Genomic DNA, 24,275 nt, shown 5'->3' on the forward strand with positions numbered 1-24,275 from the left:
TATATTTACAGCGTTTATTTTGTAGCATTGGCGTGTGATGACGTCACTGTTTACTCGTTAAACAAACAAGCGAGCCCAACCAATGATACATTCTAAGGCGATTTGCAACTTGAGTGGTAAACAGTAGGGTTGCCTTTCAATAAATTCTTATATAATTAAAAAAAATACAATTCCATATCCTATATGCGCGACAACGTCGCCTGAGGCATGTTCTGGGGGAAAGGAGGGGGTGGGGGGAGGGGGCTAACGGGCCCCTGATTGTAAGTAGTAACTGCCACTCATACGTTCCAGGGATAGGACCATGATCGGGATCGGGAGGGATCGGAGAATCGGTGTTTTCAACATGGTATGGAGTGCCATCTGCACTCGCCCCCTGTCGTCCGGTGAAGCTGTAAAGGCCAGCTGCGGCCAACAGCATTAGAGTATTCCGAAATAAAAAAAAAAGTTTTTTTTTTAGATGTTTTGCCTCCGTACCATGTAATTTCATAGCCTTATTTAATTCTTCAACTGGAGCACAGTTTGCAAAGCAAACTGGATGGAGACTGAAATAGGGGAAATCAGATATATATGTAGATGATAAAGATGGTAGAGATAAAAACTTCAGTCGATGTTATTTGTTGCCGAAGTATAGTGATGTAAATATGTAGAACAAAATTTTGTGAGTGAATTTGTCCCCGGCGACCCCACAATAACAGTTATTCTCTCTACAGGTCCACCCGTTCCGTCTCGAACACACTTTCACAAACACACACGACACCGTCCTCGCCGGCAAAGACGGCGACCTCAACCACATCATACCGCGTAATCAACCAGGCGCTTTCGCGGGGCACTCCACACCGGTGACCCCGGTCGATCCCCCGTCCAATTCAAATGGGGATCGAAAATACAACGGTTTGAGCCGAGGTTCGAACCCCTAGCGTTGCCCTCAGAATAAAGTCATATCCGTCAGGAGGGTGTTGTCTTTCAACCTCTCCATAAGTGCTTCCGCGTGTTGTGAGCGCCATCTGCATTTGCCCCCTATCGTCCGGTGACGCTGTAAAGGCCAGCTGCCGCCTACACCATTAGATTTGTCCGAAACAAAAACAAACTTTCTGTAACAGTAGTAAGAGTTATTCTTATTCAATAAGCCCTTGACAGAATGGTCCAATACGAAGACCGATACGAATAATCATACTCATGAATACAATTGTTTGCACCGTGCAAGTAATCGAACCTGCGACCATTGGGAGTAAAGCGTTGTAACCGCAGAGACCGCTCTCTATTTCTCCCCTCATCATACGTACGTTCGTATGGACGACATCACGTTATCATGTGACATCCGTAATATCGTTCCTAATTTTCCATTTCCGAGGACTAAGATGTCATGTCTCTTACCCTGTAATATGACAGACTAATTGTAACGTACAAACGAAAAATAAACTTAATATAAATAAACTTCTAAAGCAAGCTTGGTAGGTAAAATTAATGAGATTTGAGTAGGTATGCATGCAGGCGATTTTTTCTGTCTACCTCTCTTTCTTTTTAATGTCGGTTATAAATGACATTACCGGGCTGTTGTAAATAAAAACATTAATTATCTGTTGAAAACGTCTAAAAACAACTGTCTAAAAACGTGAGTGTTTTAACAATGTTACATAAATAGAAAATTATGGTAGCGCTATTAATAGTATTTCATTAAGTAAAGCGAAATAAATGGAGAATAGTAAAAAGTGTAATTAGCGCCATCTAGTGTGTCAAGCTAGAACTATAAAGTACTTTTACACGCAACTGTGTTCTCTTTCTTTGTGATAGAAAATACAGAACTAGTCGATAGATGGCGTTGAAGAGATATAATCTATTTAATAGACTTAAGTTCCACACCCTTAAGCGTAACCGCTTATGTCAACCTCATTTGGACATTGACAGACAATATTAATTTAAAATATATTTATCAATTAAAATTTTTATAGCATTTCATCCTCGCGGTCATAGTGTTGCTCTTTAAGTGATTCTCCACGGAGAAGCATGACCCATTTTGTGTTGCTCTGACATACATATGCAGTTTACCGTACCGTAGATACAAATATTATCTATCTATCTCTTATGTTTATAACTATTTCAGCCCCCAAGCAGCTGGCTTTGTAAAGTGTAAAGCTTCAGTTAAAGGGTAAGGTAAAGTAATAAAACTACAGAATATATGAGAGATGTTACAAGTACAAGATACAGTGATTTATGTAAGGTGGCTGTAGGCCATGATTACCAGTTACCATCAGTTGACCGGCTTGTTTGCCATTTTTAGCAGTTAGTAATTTCTTTAATCAAATACAATAAAAATCTCATTCATTCATCAATTTATAATTTATGAGAGACGCTCTTGTTGGTAGAGCTCCTGTCACTTTCAACGATCTTCCATATTACTGGTTAAACGTTGATACATTCGCTTGATGTAGTTATTTCTTGGTTTTCCCCTTACCCTCTTTTCTTCTGTCTTTCCCTCTAAAATAACTTTCAAAAATTCATCATGACGTATCAAAGGTTCTGATATTTTTTCTCGTCTATTTTCTAAAGAATATATCTGCCTTTTTTCTTTCATATCCCATATAATACACCTTCATTTCTTACGTTATCCTTCCATTATTTTCGGACTACTCTAATGCTGTTGGCCGCAGCTGGCCTTTACAGCTTCACCGGACGTTAGGGGACGAGTGCAGATGGCACTCCAACCCGCGGAAGGACTTATGGAGCGGTTGAAGGCCAACTCCTGCCTGATGGATACGACTTTAGTCTGAGGGCACCACTAGGGGTTCGAACCTCGGCTCAGGCCGTCGTAATTTCGATCCCCGTTTGAATTGGACGAGGGATCGATGCTTTCCATCCTTCTCCAACACCACATTTGAAAAGCTTCCAGTCTGTCCCATTCAAAAAATCTAATAAGATTAAAGAATATATTTTTCAATGTAAATCGATAAAATGTTACTATTATTTTGTAACTAGTGTAATCATTTACAATTCACCCACAATACGTTGCAACATAAAGCACGTTCTTGCAACTGCAGCAAAGTCGAATAAACGTACACAAATGTTCCTGTATTTAAACTGCATTGCACCAACGTTACCTAAGTATTGTAGTTGCATACTAGACTCTATGGCAATCGATTTAGATCTTAACTTCCTAATCCTATTATTATGTTTAAATTTAACATGACATGTTAGTAGAATCATAAGGAGTATGTAAAGAAATCTGTAGCCTGTCAAAGTCTGACTACGAGTAATATCCATACGAGTGTATTTGTATACATAATATGGCTGTATGTCAATCGCATGGTAATTTAGTGTTTTTCTTTCATTCAGTTAGTATATTTTAAAGGCATAATTATTAAAAAAATATTTACAATCTACTCTTTCTCCATATAAACTTAGTTATCTGCTTTGTACATAAAGCTCTGTCTCACCTATTTCGGCGGCCAACTTGCATTGTAAGATGCGTTTTGATTTTAGAATGAGATAAGGCAGTGAATTTACAGGATACGTAGGTATGACATTTAGTCTTCCTGAATGAGTTCGGCCATATACAACGGTTATGATATTTGACGGGTAATACATACAAATAAGATAAATGTGATCGCTTGAAGATTAGGATATTTGTCACTCAATCAATTATACACTATATGATGAATTACAATAAAACTAAGTACATGGATAAATCATAGTCTGATATTGTTGAACGTTCTATATCCAAGTGCCCCTCCGATCGATCCCCCGTCCAATTCAAACGGGGATCGATATTTCGGCGGCCTGAGCCGAGGATCGAATCCCTAGCGGTGCCCTCACACTAAAAGCATATCCGTCAGGCGGGAGTTGGCCTTCAGCCGCAACAAAAGTCCTTCCGCAGGTTTTGAGTGTCATCTGCACACACACACCCTATCGTCCAATGAAGCTGCAAATACCAGCTGCGGCCAACAGCATTAGAGTAGTCCGAAAAAAATATCCCACTTTTTGTTGGGTGTCACTACACCGACCACGGTAATGTACCTGTCCCGCCTGCACCACACCATCCAGGAACAGGACATCGTCGACTATATCCAGACCAAGAGTAACCTAAACCTGAGGGTGACGCAGCTGGTATCGAGTCACAACGCAAGCTTCAGCATTTGTGGACCGGTTCTCCACCAACACCCACCTTTATGAAGGAAGACCACTGTCCGAAGGGAGTGGTGTACCGCCGCTACCATGACAAATTTCCATAGTCAATATAGTGACCACAAAGATAATATTATTATTTTATATATACATGTTAGTCCTTAAGGTATATTGTAATATATACCAATATTGTTATATAAATAATATTAAGTTGCTTGAAGAAAATAAATAAATATATATAATCAAATTGAATATCTAACGGACTTTTTTAAAAGAATTTTATATGAATATTTTTTGTTGTAAATATATTTTTATGAGTTACAAATAGAAGTAATAAAGGCTTGACACCTAAAAAATATTCTAATCTCCAGTGATGTCTATCTATAATAACTGTAGATTAACTGAGAATAAGAAAGTTGCTGTTGCACTCGAGAAATGTGCATAAAATCGCCGGTAGGTATAACTACTAGTTAAATATTTAAACCTTTTCAGTCTGTAGCCTCACAATTCACTTGCAATATTTATCTTTAGAAACGTTAGAATATTTGAGTAGGTTCGTTAGACATTTTTACCACTCGTAATTAGTTATTCAAAGCAACTGCGCAAAATAATGTCATAATATCGAGTGACATTATTTTCTATGCTCTTATCGTACAAAAAGAATATTAAAATACAATCAAACTGCACAACAACCATTAAAGTGTAGTTTAGTGTACAAAATAAATCAAACCTTCAACAGAAAATCAATATAACAGCAATTTAGATTCGAATTAACCTAGAGAAAATGTCAATTTTCGCGCCAAATTTTCAAACGTCAGTCAGCCATGTTGTATTAGCTTATTGGCGCATTTGCGAGGGTTGTTTATTAGTTGAACGGACGGATATATCGTCGTCTCACTCTACCTCCGTTACATAATACGGAAATGGGTGAGCAGTGTAACGTTTCAACAGAGTTCCGCATGCGGCCGCGGCCTCCAGGGCGATTATTGATTTTTCACCGAGTTTGCGGCAGTCTCCTAACACGCCGGTCCCCAGCGCGAAAAACACATCCTTCGCGCTTCGCGTTATAATAAATATCACTATATTAAAAAAAACTGAGACAAGACAATAATATTTAAAAAAAATAAACAAAATCACGCATACAGTAATCAGTTAATTGAGTGTGCAACCTTTGTGCTGGAAAACTATTTTCGTAAGTATCCTTTCGTCATATTTTTATTTCTAGAAACCATTTCAATCACTTTTATTCCTATATAAAGATTCCTATAACAATTCTATAGCGAATTTACGAGATTGCAATGAAAACTAAATTCGTTTTTGGGTTAATTCAAGGCTGTTAATTAACATCAGCTGATAGGCACACCAGGTGAACTAAATGTCAAAATGGACATATTTTCATAGACATTTTGTTCTTGTTTATAAAATTAATATAAAACATAGATAATTTTTAATATCCTTACCAGTCTATCCATTGTCGAATTTTGTCTGTACACTCTCGCTCTATGCACTGTGTGATGTACATTCATTTTGTCTCACAATTTTTATAAACTCGAATTAAAAAGTAAAATTTTAATTAAAGAAATCCTTTGGCACGTTCAAATCACTCCAGTGTAAGTCTGTCACTGATACTGACACTATCGCATTATTGCATATACATCGCTGTTCCTATAAAGAGCTAGATAGACTTAACTATGAATCGATAGGCAATGTATGTTGGGTAGAAGGAGTCTGACTGAATCGAGATGGTCACGTGACGTCATGGATCGTTAGCAGCCCCATGATATTAAGTGTGGTGACGTCACCCGTCCTCGGAAACCCTCGGGATAATGTGTTGGCATATGGAATTACGACTATATTAAGTCGTGATGATGCCATTGTTGAGCTATGTATGCAGACGATTATGGTTATGTTAACACAAGTTATGGAATTTTCTGCGAAGCGTACGAACTTTTGAAATAATTTATGTTCCACTAGCTGTACCCGACTACATCCGCGTGGAGTTTAACTTAATTTTTCTAAAATAAAAGATTAAAAAAAATAAAAGTAGACTAAGTTTCAGCCATTTCAGAGATTAAACAAACAACAGACAGATCGATAAAATTTTTTTAAAATGTACCGTATTTATATTCATATGCATGTAGTAAAAACGGTTATTTCAATATTTCAAACAGACTCTCCAATTTTATTTATATGTATACATAAAACTTCTTTGTTTACTGAATCGTTTTAATCAATGTAGATTTTATTGTTATATCAAGACTTGACATTAAAGGAGTTTGATCCGATTTTCCAAACGAGGTTTATATCAGCTATCATTCAGTCATAAAAAGGCCATCCAACCAAAAGCAATCGGGTTAAAGGTCATTGGAATTATAAATGTAGCCCTTGATTAAGGTTTAATCCCAAGTAAAATGATTTTCTGTTACCAACACACTCATGATGTTAATGATTAGTCAAATCTATTGATAATTTAGACTACAATTACAACCTAGAACAAGCGCAGACTGCTCATTATATTTTACTAATATTATAAACGCGAAAGTTTATGGATGGATGGATGTTTGTAACTCTTTCAAGCAAAAACTACTGAACAGATTTTGATGAGACTTTACAGTAATTTAGCTTATATTTTAGAATAACACATAGGCTATAATTTAAATAAGATATTATGTAAATTGGGCGAAATAAAGTGATAAATGTCAAGTAAGATTGATGCAGACGAAGTTACGCGGATCAGCTGGTTATACATAATCTTAGTAATACATATTAAAGCTTAAATTGAGAGTGTATATAGTGACCATCCGATTATTTATTTATTTATATTTATAAACTCTTTATTGCACCAAAGATGTTTGGTGCATAAGAATAAGAATTCAAAACTTCTGTTAAACCATATTTACTCAGCAAAAACGATTACTTGAATACAATAGTTGTTCATGCACGGGATTTTCCTTTATATTACACTTATATAATAACACTGTAAAAAAACTAACGTTTAAAAAAATTACAAAAATAATTGAGTTCCTTGCCAGTTCTTCTCAATTGGATCTATATACTGAAAGGGACGGTAGGGAAAAAAATATACGTTCATAAAAAATTTGACGTTCATAAGCTGTTAAAATGTCCTACATGAATAAATTATTTTTGAATTTGAATTTACTAATTACACTGATAAGATATATTGATGTACAAGATGCAGTCTTATCGCAAGTACGCAATCTCTTCCAGACAACCTTTGAGTAGAGAAGTATAGACCAGCCCTTTGTGTCCAGCATGAAAGACCTGAACAGAGTACCGATTGTGCCATTGTAGTTGCCAACTTCTGATCTAGACATATTTAGGTCTATTATTGACACGAAAGAAGAAGAAAGAAAGAAAGAAATATATATAGTTAAACGTATTTTACCACGAATAATTAAATAAATACGAGGAGTCTCGAGATCACGGCTAGTACAACCTAGTCTAAACGTTAAGAGAGATTAATACTTCATTTATCATTAAATGATTTGTGTTAAAACCTGTTTAACTACATTATTAATGTGTACTAAACGAGAAATTTCAAAAGGAGGAAAAAGATAACTAAGAATTTACTTCTTTTCCCATTTACATAAGAAAAGAAATAACATAGAATTCAATGTAATGTAAATTGGACATTATTTTCCGCAATCAACCTCTCATCAGGGCCGTTGTATGTGTAGAGCCGAGACTACTAAAGTAGCCAGCCAAGATCCTCCCAGAAGCGCAGAAGTCTCCTGGTATCTTTACAGGCTTCACGGAGCGACCTGACCGTTCCGAGAATTTGTGTTCGCTGTGTGCCCACTGCTACGCTCTCCAGGATTACGTGAGCGGCCATTTCTCGGCTTCAAAGCACCCCCGATAACGAGGAGAATCTATACTTATAAATAAAATTGGAGTGTCTGTTTGTAATATAGAAATAACCGTTTTTTACTACATGCATGTGAATATATATACGGTACATATACCAAATTAACATTTTTTATAATTTTTGTCTGTCTGTCTATCAGTTTGTTCCGGGTAATCTCTGAAATGGATGAACCGATTTTGACACAACTTTTTTAGCAGGTAGCTGATGTACCTAATAAGGAGTAACATAGGCTACTTTTATTTTAGAAAAATAACAGTTTGTTCCGGGTAATCTCTGAAATGGCGGGACAGATTTTGACGCAACTTTTTTTGGCAGGTAGCTGATGTAATAAGGAGTAAGTTAGGCTACTTTTATTTTAGAAAAATAAGTTAAATTCCACGCGGACAAAAGCTAGGACACAATAAAAATAACATAGGATAGAATAGAATTTATTAAAGCAGACACCACAATACATGGTTATGAAGAAGATCACAACAACATTATTAAGGAAAGAAATAAACACGTATAAAGAAAACTTATACAATAGAAAAATATATAGTTCTATTTATACCCAAAGGTTAGGTTGTAGAGAATGCCTAATGGCATTGAGGTCGCCTATTGTATACGTTTTATTATACAACTAGCTGACACTCGCAATTTCGTCTGCATTTCATTTCCCTACTTTTTGCAATATTTTTCATTGCAGCTCCGCTCCTATTGGTCGTAGCGTAATGTTATATAGCTTATAGCCTTCCTCGACAAATGTATAAAAAGAATTTTTCAATTGGAACCCCTAGTTCCTGAGATTAGCGCGTTCAAACAAGTAGTATAGATAAAGAAATTCAAAAATGTGTTTTTCGCATTCATATACTTGTCTATAGCTACATATATGAAGCCTAAATGTATGGGGAACATGGCTATGGTTGTTCATGCACGGGATTGTCATTTGATGTTAGACATAGACATCTACGTAAGTACAAAATGTAACTAAAATTTCTTTTAAAAAAAATTAAAAACAGTTGAATTTCTCGTCAGTTCTTCTCAAATAAAACGATATACTGAACTGAATGGCAAGGAAAAAATTATAATACAAAAAAATGTACGTTCATAAGCGGCTAAAATGTTATACATGAATAAATTAATTTTATTTCATTTGATTCGATTTATGTAACGGTTGCTACTATCAGGTATGCAATTCACTTGTCTACATTCTAATGATGATGAATTAAATAAGAATAGAAAATAATCTCCAAAAAAACCTCCAACCTTCAACCTCCGAGTAATGAGGTATTTCAAAGCAGATATTACCAAATGAACGACTTCATTGTTCGTTTGATTATGATCGTAAAAGAAAACTGCCCGCCATATGGTAGATAATGACAGTTGTTGACTGTATTCGTAATATGGAAGTAACGAGAGAGGTTAATGATCATAATATTGATTAGAAATCTTATTCAAATTCAAAATATCTTTATTCATGTAGGTCTATTACATACTCTTATGATATGTCAAATCTACCGTCACTTCAGAAAGATTTCGCGACGAGAAAAACTGACAAGAAACTCAGCTCGTATTCTTTTCAAATAAATATTTTACATGTTAACAATACTTATATATAAAAACAGAAATCCTGATTCATCAACGGCCACCTTATCTTATGATATGTCAAATCTACTGTGAGTTCGGATTGATTTCGCGACGAGAAAAACTGATAAGAAACTCAGCTAGTATTCTTTTCAAATAAATGTTTTTCATGTTTACAATACTTATATATAAAAACAGAAATCCTGATTCATCAACGGCCACCTTATCTTATGATATGTCAAATCTACCGTCAGTTCGGAATGCTTTCGAGATGAGAAAAACTGACAAGAAACTCAGCTCGTATTCTTTTCAAATAAATGATTTACATTTTTACAATTCTTATATTATTATATAAAAACAGATCCTAATTTATCAACGGCCATTTTAAACCGAAATTTAAATTTATCCCAAGAACTTTAGAAGTCCTTGGACCTAATATTCTTCTGAGAAGAAATTCAGCTTACTAGGTTTTCAGCTTCCAAATATTTAGTTTATGAGTTGATTTAACTTAAACGAGGCAAAGAAAGGATTTTACTAACTCTAATACGCTACTAAGAATCCGATATTGAAACCTTCAAGAAAAGAGCTTCTTTCTTAAAATTCCGGCAACGCACTTGCAATTTCCAATCAAATTGTAAAGTGAAAATAGGAAGAAATAAAATTATTATTATAAATGCTAACAATGTGTATGTAACCATACATGATAGCAGTCGTGAAGGTATGTGGTGATGGAGATATTCAGTAGATTATATACAGCAGCAAATATAATTTATACTCGATCTGATTCAGTTGCTCGTTACATATAAACTGTTACTTAGCAACATGATTACTTATTTTAAATGTGATGGATTATTTTAAATGTCTTAAATGTAATGGATTAAGGGTAATCCACTAAATTTAAGACACTCTACATCTCTACATTTAAATAACATACATAATATAAAACAATATACAGAAGAGTAAACAATAGAACAATAGTAACAAAACATATCCGAAATTAGATCTATTAAAATGCTAATTACTAGTTATAGTTGGACCTATCTGTCTAATAATCTGTTGAGAACGTAGACTATAGGTTGCTGATATGCTGATGCTGATTGCTGATGAAAACAGCTTTTTCTGAACCAAACTTATTATAGAATAGAATAGAAAATCCTTTATTCAAATAAACATAATTTAAGCACTTTTGAATACTCTTAACAATTTGTTTACTTCACCGCTCATTTGTAAAGCTGTCTCATCACAAGAAGAACGAGCAATAAACTTGTGTGTTGCTCTTTTAAATAATCGTTGTAAATTTACATTTTTCAAGTCGAAACGTGTGAACACAAATTACCAACTAGCACTAATTTATTAGGGTCAAATATAAATATACAATAAGATTAAATCAGTCGTAGTGATTAGAGCAGACCAGTCCCTACAAGCAGCACTCGTATACGAGCATAACGTATGAGTTAGGCATCACTGCGCTCGACCATATTTTAGGGTTATTATATTTAAATCCCTTGAATTTAATTACAATGAGCAACGTATGATAGACAAATTCATGAAAAAAAATCAGAGAGAAATAAGAATCAAGGTGCCACCCTATCGCACTTATGTATTGCTATTACCATAGACTCAAAACATGAAATAATTTGATCATATTAGGTGTTATTTTGCGGAAGTCCATTTCACTACTCGATGGATTTATATTATTTTGTTTAATTCCGCCACAATTAGCATGTGTGAGACCACAAATATGTGGTGTGGTAACTTGACCACCGCTACGACCTTCTCTATTGGATACTACAGCTATATGTGATACGGGTTTTGAGACATCATCAGGCATTGAATAGAGTTCGGATATAGCTTGGAAGCCTAGTGTGGACGACCGGTCGCGGTTTGGTCGCAGAAGAGTAGCAATATGGGTGTAGACTTAATAACGATCGGAATATGATCGCCACTAGAAAAGGTTGTAACGGTAGTCAAGTTTCCACACCGAATGTTTGTGGTATCACACATGCTATTTGTAGTGGAATTAAACAAAATAATAAAATAATAATTTGTCGCTAGCAACAACTTCTTTTTTCAGAAGTTGGATAATAATTGCAGTCTATTCAACTCGCCTTCGAGCTTATTTACTCTAGTGGAACGTTCCATGCACAAAATTAAATTTGATTGAATGGCCTGAAGCATCCACTGAATAAGTTATAATAAGCACTCGCTGAATACAAGTAACGAGATGTACGCGTATGTTATATATGTATGCATTTATACATAACTATATTATCAGAATGGAGATTTACCATTGTTTATTTAGAAGAAGTCTAATTTTTACTGTGAGATGATTTACTTATTTAATGGAGTTATTTATAATAATAAGAATAATAATCCTGAACAAATAACACATCCAGTCCCACGACCTTACCAAGACGACGACTTGACCAAGAAGACCTTATGTTATAGGTACTAGACAACTGATATAAATACTTAGAATTTTTTTTAAATACGTACATAATATACATAGGAACACTTAGATTGATACAAACAATCATAGTCATGTATGTTTGCATAGTACGAGAAATTGAAACCGCGACCAAGCGATAAAGCGCTGTACTGAATCGCTAGACCACGGAAGCTGTCAAAAGTCGTAACGGAGATGGAATCTGCTGTTTATCACAATCAGTTATAATCACGCGAATGCAGTCGTATGCAGAAACTAGTGAAACACAAATAAAATCAAGTCTTTACTTACATGGCCGTACATTTAAAAAGATGCAATCTTCAAACTTCATCCCAAAACATATTGGAACAAAGTTATTTGGCATTCTGCCGCGACTAGCAGAAAGTAGTGATGAGTTTTTGTTTTATTTTTATCATTGCAGCCAGACATTCATGATTCAAACCATTTCTAGTGTAGTATCTGTACGTAAAATTTAAGCAGCTTGCAGAGATTCATTCATTTGGGCACGTGCCAATGTTATTTAAAAGAAAGGATACCTGTATAATTTTCTTTACTTTGATTGATTAAATTCAAATTAAAAAATTCATTTATTCATATAGGACATTTTAATCGCATATGAACGTCTAATTTTTGTATTCATATTTTTCCTCACCGTTCAGCATACAATTTCAATTGAGAAGAACTGGCATCTGATTTTGTTAAGTGTCTATGTCTAACATTAATTGAAAATCCCGAAAATTAATTGAAATTAATTTGCGTGCAATGAACGTGCGATGCAATAATTTCAATTAATTATTTAATTGAAATTAATTAATTAATTGAAATTATTGCAATGCACGTTCGTCAGTCAAGTAATTGTTTAGTGTGTATGGGCTTTGCTCAACAAATATGATTTGACAATTGTTTTAAATTTCCAATATATTCTTAGAATAGAATAGAATAGAAAATCATTTATTCAAATAAACTTAATTTAAGCACTTTTGAATAGTCAACATTTTTTTTTTAATCTTTCGGAAAGCTGTCTCATCACAAGAAGAATAAGCAAGAATCTTGTGTGTTGCTCTTTTAAATAATCCTTGTAAGTTCACATTTTACAAATCGAAACGTGTGAATACAAACTACCAACTAGCACTAATTTATTTAGTCTCAAATATAAAAACACAATAAGATTAAATCAGTCGTAGTAATAAGAACAGACCAGTCCCTACAAGCAGCACTCGTTCATGAGTATGTCGGATGAGCCAGCCATCACTGGGCTCGACCATATTTTAGGGAGCCCTTCGATATCGTATTGTAAATTTTTATACCCATTCTCATAAAAGACCCATTGAATAAATGATTTGATTAGAAAACAACATGTTACGTAACGGGCTCTACCGCCATCTATCGAATATTAATAATAATATTTTTGCCTCATCATAATCACAATATGGAATATTGTCCCTCCGGTATGAATTTAAACCATGTATCGAACTCAGAACTTTTAGGTTCAAATCGGCGTTGTTAAACACTAGGGCACTGCGCTCTATTTTAATTGCCATTCGTGTTAAGACCCGACAAACTGGGTATATTAATAATCTTTAATAAAAGTGCTGAAACTTACAAAACCTCAAACAATATTTCAACAAAGTAACAATATTTACAAACCAGTTGGCCAGTTGCCAGAGGGAGTATTATCGCGTGCAAAAACCACAATACTCAAATAATAATATTTCGGGTTCAGAATTATTTTCATGATATTGAAATTGATATCATCCGTCATACTCGTGAACGGGTGCAGCCCTTGGAGACTAATCTGTTCGGGTTTACAAACACTGATTAGACTATTTGCTTTTGCAATAGCATACGCTGGTGGAATAGAGTGATCTATTCTCCCAAATTTGAATTTAAAAATGAATCTGTATTATTGTAATCATCATCATCATCATCATCATATCTCGAAATCATTCCGAGCTGACGGTAGATTTGACATATGATAAGAGTCTGTAATAGACCTACATGAATAAAGATATTTTGAATTTGAATCGAAACCTTCAACAAAGAGTAGATACCTTCTTAAAAAGCTGGCAACGCACTTGCAATTCCCCTATTGCAGGTGCTAATGGGCGGCGGTAATCATCAGGTGAGCCGCAAGCTCGTTTGTCCCCTACGCTATTAATAAATGATAATTGAACTCTTTTTGTCCTATGTTACTTTGCCTATGTCCAACAGTGGACGTCCTCCGGGCTGCGATGATGATGATGATGATGATGAACTCTCTTTTACCCAGTCGACCTTTAATTTTTTGACTGGATTTATATTGATTAAATTCGGATACTCATTCATGTTATGTCAGTAAACAATAATATGTGCTTAGCTTGGGACTAGATGGCGCTGTTTGAATTGTCCTAATATATTTTTTGTACACCTACTACGTAAAATATGGTGACTTAAATATTTTATTACAAGAACTCATGTTTAATCAAATAAAGCATTGAATCGAATTCAAATTCAAAAATATGTATATGTAGGACATTTTAGCTGCTTATGAACGTAAAATTTTTTATATTATAATTTTTTCCCTATCGTCCTGTTCAGTATATACATCCAATTGAGAAGAACTGGCACTCAATTCAATATTTTTTTTTAATAGCCAGTTTATTTACAATGTATATTTATATGTTTACGTGTCTTATGTCTAATATTAAATGAAAATCCCGAACATGAACAACTATTGCCATGCACGCTCGTTATTTAAGTAATCGTTTAGTGATCGGCTTTGCTCAGTAAATATGATTGAACAGGTGTTTGTTGTCGAAATAGAAAAACTGAATATTTCCTCATTTCCACTTTACTGTTTCCTCATTTCCAGCAGCGAATGCCCCAAGAGATCAACAGCCGTAGGGCATAGACATCAGCCCCGTTGACGCCGGCCCGGAGGCAGCACACAGATGATCGGCTCATTTTGGAACCTGTGCCGCGCGTGTCCATCCATGCCCGTTGATAAGGTACACCTTTAACATTCAACAATAAAAATAATCATAATGGACGACCTCGGTGGTCTATCGGTTAAGTTCACTACCTTACTTATAATGGTATCGGTTCAATTCCTGGAATGATATATTTAAATTCATAGTATAAGAATATCTAATGTTGTTTATGGACCATAGTATAAAATCTGCTTAATTCTGGACTAGATGGCGTTGTGTATATTGCCAAGGTTATTTTTATTTAAATAAGTAACTTCCGAACTTCAAAATTGTAATTTAGTGTGTGATAGACACACTTAAATACATTTTTTATTTATGTCATGTATTTATATGGAAAACTATTAAAAACAAAACAACCCTCAAGCGTACGAAAATTTGTATTACACGGGAATTGAATCAGCGACCATTGTTATTAAGAAGGTAATCCTGTATACTACTGTGCGCGACTTTTTAAAAGTAACCATTGATAAGTATATTGTTTGATTGCCATACCTCATATAAAAAAAACAAATAATAGTCTTAGCCAATTGTAATGCAGTTAATTTCCATATACTGCAGTAAGTAATAATTAAATATTAATTAAGTGGTACTCATATTTTATAATACATGCTTCTACAATAGAGTTCAGCGCGTTTAGTATCGTAAACGCTTAATAATTTATTACCATTGTAATAATGATGCAATTACGTTGTAAAAAGTATAACTTTTTAATGGAAACACGAACGTTATTGTTTTATACTTTTTATATTAGATTGCGTTGTGGTTTATATTAATAAATAACTAACACTGAACAATTAACACAGCGCCTTCTAGTCCCACGGTAAGCTGAGATTGTGTTATGGGTACTAGACAACTGATATAAATGGTTAGATTTCTATTTGTAAATACATATATAATATAAACACACAAATGGACAAAAACACAGATGAATACAAATGTTTGCACCGTGCGAGGAATCGAACCCACTACTATCGGTAGTAAAGCGGTGTGCTGCGGTTAAACCACCGAGGCTGTCATTAATAAATTACAACTATTGTAATAATGATGCAATTACGTTGTAAAAAGTATAACTTTTATGGAAACACGAACGTTATTGTTTTATACTTTTTATATTAGATTGCGTTGTGGTTTAGTGGTTTACCGCCTTTTTTAACCATACTTATTGACTGATGTTTGCAAATTTAAAAAGATAATCAAATACAAATTGCAGCACTAATGAATTGTATCGAAAAGGTCACCGCTCAGCATATGCTGGGACTGGGAACATCAATTTATATATCTAATAGCTGTCTGTACCCTCGACTTCGTCCTCGTGGAATTTAACTTTATTTTTCTAAAATAAAGGAATATTTTAAAATAAAGGTAGCCTACGTTACTCCTTATTACATAAGCTACCTGCCAAAAAAAAGTCCCGTCAAAATCGTTCCAGCCATTTCAGAGATTAGCCGGAACAAACGGACAGACAGACAGACAGACAAAAATTGTAAAAAAAATATTTTGGTGTATGTACTTACCGTATTTATATTCAAGTGTATGTAGTAAAAAACGGTTATTTCAATATTATAAACAGATACTCCGATTTTATTTATATGTATAGATGTATAGATGTATTGATTATTACCCAACTAACGAAAATTTTAAGTGAATTAACTTTATCTTATGTATATGTTGTTATTTACTTATTAATTGTAATGTAAGGTTTTTGATTTCTATAAAACAGGATATTATTGTATTAAACACCGTAACAATTTTTTTTCCAAATCATTCTAATGCTATATGACAGTATCTGACCTTTATATACCTTCAACGAATGATAATGTAGATGTAGCATTCAAACCCTGTGGAAGGACTTTTGGAACGGCTGAAGGCCAACTTCTACTTGACTGATACGGACTTTGGCCTTAGGGCACCCGCTAGGGACTCATAATTTCGATCCCTGTATGAATTGGCCGGAGGATCGATCGGAGGAATACAATTTCTTTTTTTTTTCGGAGTACTCTAATGCTGTTGGCCGCAGCTGGCCTTTACAGCTTCACCGGACGATAGGGGGCGAGTGCAGATGGCCACTCCAAACCTGCGGAAGGACTTATATGGAGCGGCTGAAGGCCAACTCCCGCCTAAGGGATACGACTTTAGTCTAAGGGCACCTGCTAGGGGTTCGAACTTCGGCTCAGGCCGTCGTAACATCGGTCCCTGTTTGAATTAAGCGGGGGATCGATCGGAGGGGAAAATATCGATGTTTGTTGAGGATCGAACCACGGACCTCTTTGTCATCAACTTTTAAAAAGTGGTCTAGCAGCCGTTATGCTATCGGATATCTAATACAATTTCAAGTATGCAATGTTATATATACTAGTTAATTTGAAAAATTTTGTTAGCGAGTTTTAGGATACCGTTTAATTATATATGAAATAGTTGTTATATATGAACGGTATTATAAATGAAACGGTGCAAATTATTCAAAGATCAGGCATAATCAAAATAATAATTGCCAATCTCTGTTTTGATATTGTTATCATGAATTATCTTTTTATGGTTCATCTCTAAGTTTTCAATGTAGACGTCATCATAACTAGGGTTACCATTCATACAGATTTTTCCGGACAAGTAATAGAAAATTTGTAACTAAGTCATCTGAATAGATATCGCTGTCTCGCCTGCTTTTTCCGAAAAGAGTGAGATAGAGCAGTGAAAATAACGGGTATGGATTTTCAAGTCGATTCTCAGAAATGACTATGCACTTTCATACTTACATCTCTTGATTTTGGTTAGAAATTGCCATGCGGTTTTTTTATGGAAGATAATGGAATGAAACCTCTTTTTGGAAACCGTTTTTTGCTGTAAAATTATTTAAAAATAAAAAAAAAACTTCTTTTCTATGTTTCAGAAAAGTCTAATATTTATTATTTATATTATTAACTAACTACTCGCCCCGGCTTCGCACGAATGTACATGTATTGTCCTCTTGAATCACTCTATCTATTAAAAATGTCCGCATCAAAATCCGTTGCGTAGTTTTAAAGATTTAAGCATACATAGGGACGGACAGACAGCGACAGCGACTTTCATTTATACTATGTAATGATGTCTTTAAATATATAAAAAAGTTAGATAAACTGGTTTATATCTTTTTGATTACAAATAATTTTATAATTTTTATTCAAATAGATGTTTCATGTGCTAACTAAAATGTAGTTACCAGTTTTGTTGAAACCACAAATTGATAAAGAAATAATAAGTTACAATTAATAATAAGTAAAAATAATGTTACAATTTGAAAATAATTTGTATGACATTTTTGACGAGATATGAGAAACATATCTCATCAAAAATGTCATAACTTTTCGGACTATGACATTTTTGACGAGATATGAGAAACATATCTCATCAAAAATGTTATGACATTTTTGACGAGATATGAGAAACATATCTCATCAAAAATGTCATAACTTTTCTAATAATTTGTATGACATTTTTGACGAGATATGAGAAACATATCTCATCAAAAATGTCATAACTTTTCTAATAATTTTTATGACATTTTTGATGAGATATGAGAAACATATCTCATCAATAATGTCATATCTTTTCTAATAATTTGTATGACATTTTTGATGAGATATGAGAAATATATCTCATCAAAAATGTCATAACTTTTCTAATAATTTGTCCGGACTTATTATTTTCAAATTGTAACATAGTCACCCTACATGTGCCATAAATTTACAACCACTTGCCTGAGTATTACCACGGAGATTTGCGCGTAAAATGTTAATAGACGTATAAGAGCGGTATAACTTTGTTTCATGACGTCGTGGAACTGACGTTGATCAACTTGAAGCTCGCGAAAGTTGTTCTTGAACTTTACTTAAGTTGATAACAATATTTACATTAAAACTTTCCATGCAAAGTTCATATCGCATACCGAGTATAATATTGGGTTAAATAAAAAATTACGGCCGTCATTTAATTATATCATTAAAAGACTGCTTCGATGGTCTAGTGGTTTAGCACACCGTTTACTTCCGATGGTCGCGGGTTCGATTCCTCGCAGGGTACAAATATTTGTATTCATAAGTTTGATTGTTTGTATCGGTCTTGTCTGAGTGTTTTCTCTGTATATTATGTACATATGTAATTTCAGAAACTGTATCTATGTATTCTATCAGTCGTCTAGTATCTATAACATTAATCTGCTGTGCGTGGGAATAGATGGCGCTGTGTAAAAAGTCCAGGGATATTATCACTTACTATCAGGTGGGTCGTAAACTTGTCTGCATTTACAATTATATAAAAAAAATGTATAAATTCAATAAATATATTTCAATTTAATATTCTGGATTTTATAACCAAACTTTGATAGCATAGTTTTTTCTCTTGATTTCTATGTTGGTTGTCGCATGCCTCTTACTTGTTATACTGTAATTATTTATATAAAAAAACATCTATTAAAAAGAGCAACACACAAGTTTCTCGCTCATTCTTCTTGTGATGGATCTGCATTCCGAATGAGTGGTAGAATCAAAATATGACTATTCAAAAGTGCTTGTAATGAGTTTATTTGAATAAAGATTATTTCTATTTCTATTTCTTGTTTTATGCATATCGTCTTTCACACAGTCCATCAATCTCTTTTTCAATCGTTTTCTCCTTAGTCTAATTACGTTAGTAATAAAAAATCCTACTCAATAAAAAGTATTTTATATCAAAGTAAGTAAACAGTAGTAAACTCTAAACCCGTGAAAAATGAGCTGAAACAGAACAAAATTAAAGCAATTAACACTAGCCGGAACGAGGGAGATAAATAAATCAATCGGACAACAGTTTTATTAGTTTGGGCGGGAAAAAACCTAACCTCAATCTCGAAACCTAATTCCGCAGCCATCCAGTCAATGAGGGTATTCTGGTAAATGTTCTAATAAATCTTTCGTCTTGTTATGTCAAAGAAATGAATATGTGATTTATACTGACTTTGCAAATATTGTACTGTTGGAAACTTCAACAAAAATAGGTATTGAAACCTCTTCAATTATTTATTTCATAATCTAAATATATATAACTCAAAGGTGACTGACGTAGTGATCTATCAACGCACAGCCCGAACCACAGGACGGATCGAGCTGAAGTTTGGCATGCAGGTAGATGTTATGACGTAGGCATCCGTTAAGAAAGGATTTTGATTAATTCTGTCCCTAAGGGGATGAAATAGGGGATGAAAGTTTGTATAAAACTTTGTCAATTTTAAACCAATCGGGCTGAGACTTTGCATGCATAAAGCTACTATGACGTAGGCATCCCCGAAGAAAGGATTTTGATAAATTCCACCCCTAAGGGGTATAAAATAGGGGATAAAAGTTTATCTTCTTAGATTTTGTAGACCCTAATTTGTTACACACGCTAAACAAAAGTAAAGCCGCAAAAACTACACCTAATTAATAATAATATTTGCTACTACGCGAGCGAAGCCGCGGGCAAAAGCTACTATTTAAATATAGAACGCTGTGTTCTATTTAAATAGAAATAGAAATAATCTTTATTCAAATAAACTCATTACAAGCACTTTTGAATAGTCATATTTTGATTCTACCACTCATTCGGAATGCAGATTCACCACAAGAAGAATGAGCAAGAAACTTGTGTGTTGCTCTTTTGAATAGATGTTTTTTTTTTATATAATAATTACAGTATAACAAGTAAGAGGCATGCGATAATCAACATAGAAATCGCTACGCACTCATTATTAGTGTAATCAGATAACATTGTCAGTGCTATGGATTTAAAGTTTTTCTATAAAAACATTATTGTCGTTAACGAATTCTTCAATTTTATAGTAAGCGTTTTTGCAAAGGAAATATTTTATATGATATTTAAATCTTTTTTCTGGTAGATTTATAACAGACTCAATTGCCAATATTGACAGAGGAATTGCCATAAAACGAATTACTAACTATAGTTAAACGACATTTAGGTAAAATCAGTTTGTTATTATTGCGTAAGCTTTTATTAGTGTAATCACTAACTCTTGAAATTGTCTATATTCTTCCTGGCATACATGATATTTTTATAAATGTACCGGAATCCATGTAAATCACATGGATTCCGGTCCTTTCCTCTTTGTGTCCAACTTTGTCTGCCTCTGCTTCTTATGTATCCTCTTAGGCTACTCTGTAATGTTTCTTGTCCATTTAGGTATTGTTTCCCTAAACATTTGGCCTGTCCACCTCCACGGTTAAGTAACTTAAGATTAAATCAGCCATAGTAATTGGTGCAGAATGATCCCTAAAAGCAGATTACACTACGACGTGAGATTTGTAATGCCTATAGACAATATTAGACTTAGAACTTTCATCTCCTTGTAATATGCTAGATTCAAAACAAATGGTGTAGATTCCACTGGGGTCACATAGATAATATTCACTAAATTAAATTCCTCAGTGCCCAATAAACATAAGATCACTTTCACTCCTACTTAAGTGTAAGTGTAAGTGTGTACGTGTTACTACTCTGTGCGCTTATATTTTTATTAATCTGCGCAATGAAGAAAAATGTAAAAAATTACCACACCCCACGCTGCCTCACCTCTCCCCGTCTCCCACTCTCTTCAAAATTCTGTCTATGCAAATATTGTTTTTTACCTTCTTTTTGTAAGATACATTATTCTAGAGTGATATGGGCTGTATTTAACACACTAGGTTATGATCTCTCACATGAAGCCAGGACAACAGAATATCAGAGTTGTGATATTAAGTAGTCACAGCATATGCTGAGTAGAAAAAATTGAAATAATATTTATTTAAATAAACTCAATACAAGCACTTTTGAATAGTCACATTTTTTTATTCTACCACTCATTCGGAACACAGACTCATCGCAAGAAGAACTAGTAAGAAACTCGCGTGTTACTCTTTTGAATAAATGTTATTTTAAATAAATAAATACACAGTAACAAGGACGAGGCATACCTACGACAGTTAACATAGAAACTGCTACGCACTTATTCTTAATGCAATCAGAAAATGTTGTCAGCGCTATGAATTTTAAATTTTTTCTACAATGACGATAATAATTTAGCAAGCTTTTCAATTTTATAATATGCATTTTTACACAGAAAGTGTTTTGTAAGACACTAAATTCAAATTTAAAATTTTTGTTGACAGCAAACCCAATATATATATAATAATAGATATTGAGTTATAATTAGGTTCGTAGATAGGGCATCAATAAAAGAGGAAAGTAAAATATTATTAATTATGTCGATAAGTCTAAATTTATAATTTTGTATTTAAATTCAAATTTAAAATGTCTTTATTCATCTAAGTCTGTTACAGACTCTTATGGTATGTGAAATCTACCGTCAATTCGGAATAATTTCGAGATGAGAAGAACTAACAAGATACTCAGCTCGTATTCTTTTCAAATAATTGTTGTACATGTTTACAATAATACAGATTTATTTTTAAATTAAAATATTGGAGAATAGAGTGACCACCAGCATATAGTATTGCAAAAGCTAATGCTTAGAGCTAATGTTTAGTTTTATTGTTATTTTATAAATTTCATTTGTTTACAATAGATTTCATTTCTTTCTTTTCTTTTCAATGTGCTATTTTTTTTATTGAGATACAACCTTTGTGACACAGGCGTCCAAAGTGTCGCCAAATTGAAAAAGTTCGTACCCCGCCCGTAGACTACGTGAAAAATACATTCAACAATGAATAAATTTAAATATGCATCGTGACTAAGTGCTTAACTACTCTGGCGTAATACAAAATACCTAAAAGGTGGAGAGTTCGAATCTAGTTCCAGGAATTTTTTATCAATTTATTTTTTTGTCACTGGCAAACAAACGAACTGGTAACATGATGGTAAGTGCAACCTATATAATTGTTTTTTACTTGAAGAAAATCCCTCATGATGTCGGCTGGCAACGGCAGTGAATATGATAGGGTAAAATAATTGAAGAACTTGCCAATTTTATAGTAATATATTTAGTTTTATTTGACACTGCAATAGAAAACCAATATAGAAAAATATATATGTCAAAAATTGAAAATAAAAAATATGGTTCAAAATAAGAAAGGAACTGTACAAAGAGGTCTATCGCCAACAAAGACCCACCCTCGCTGGGGGAGGTAAACGTGTACTGTGAGACATCTACTAACTAAAAACTCCTATATATCCTGATGAATCGCCTACTGCCGGAGTCCTAGGATTGTTGTCATTCCGCAGAACTAAGAATAGAAAATCATTTATTCAAATAAACTTCATTTTAAGCATTTTTTAATTGTCATTCATATTTCTTTTAATCTACTAAAAACTAGTACAGTTTATAATAAAACTAGTTGTCCCGGCAAACATTGTTTTGCTATAAAAATAATAATATCTCTGGACAATTCACACAGCGCCATCTAGTCCCAAGATAAGCAGAGCTTATGTTATGGCAACTGATATAAATACATGAATATAATTTTTTTTGTAAATAAATAAATATTATACATAGAAAACACCCAGACCGATACAAACAATCGTACTCAAGAATACAAATCTTTGTTCCATGCGAGGAATCGAACCCACGACCATCGGATAGTATAGCGGCGTGCTAAAAAAATAGGGGTTGATGATAGAATGGTGAAAATTTAAGGTTATATGTGTTATGTAATGCTGTATCAGAAAAAAATATATCTAAAAAATAATATTTTTTTTAATTAGGCCACCCTTATCTCTTAGGTGTATAAAAAATAAATAACCTATTACCCAACGAGTACATACAATTTCATCGAAATCGGTTCAGTAGTTAAGTTTTTAGTCGCGGTCAAACAACGTAGCACGGTTTTTTATATATTTAAATATGATATCCGTCATACTCGTGACCAGGTGCTGTTTGTGGGGAGTGGTCTGTTCGGGTTACGTACACTGATTAGACTTTTTGCCTTTGCATGAATGTGCTGGTGGTCACTCTATTCTCCCAAATTTGAATTTAAAAATAAATCTGTATTATTGTAAACATGTATAACATTTATTTGAAAAGAATACGAGCTGAGTTACTTGTCAGTTCTTCTCATCTCGAAATCATTCCGACCTGACGGTAGATTTGACATATCATAAGAGTCTGTAATAGACCTACATGAATATAGACATTTTGAATTTGAATATAAATTGGAAAAATAACGTGAAATGTTTTGTTTTTTAATACCATTATAATGTTACCTGTACAATGGAGTTCCATTAATAAATACAACACCTACAGTGAAAATATCAAAATAGATTGGCCTAACAAAGTCAAGCGAAGTTT

General features: G+C 33.8%; 1 protein-coding gene across 1 annotated transcript in view; it reads left to right on the forward strand.

The window, feature by feature from the left end:
* The first annotated feature begins 5,134 nt into the window (after positions 1-5,134).
* Positions 5,135-24,275, forward strand: part of LOC131843099 (uncharacterized) — an 82,403-nt gene continuing 63,262 nt past the window's right edge. The window contains exons 1-2 of the mRNA XM_059191694.1: positions 5,135-5,311; positions 14,866-15,001. Coding sequence (XP_059047677.1) covers positions 14,945-15,001 — 57 coding nt within the window. The 5' untranslated portion in view covers positions 5,135-5,311; positions 14,866-14,944. The remainder of the gene's footprint in view (positions 5,312-14,865; positions 15,002-24,275) is intronic.

The sequence above is a fragment of the Achroia grisella genome, unplaced genomic scaffold, assembly GCF_030625045.1.
Source record: "Achroia grisella isolate CSIRO2021 unplaced genomic scaffold, CSIRO_AGI_Agris_v1 utg2786, whole genome shotgun sequence".
In the NCBI taxonomy this organism is placed as follows: Eukaryota; Metazoa; Arthropoda; class Insecta; order Lepidoptera; family Pyralidae; genus Achroia; species Achroia grisella.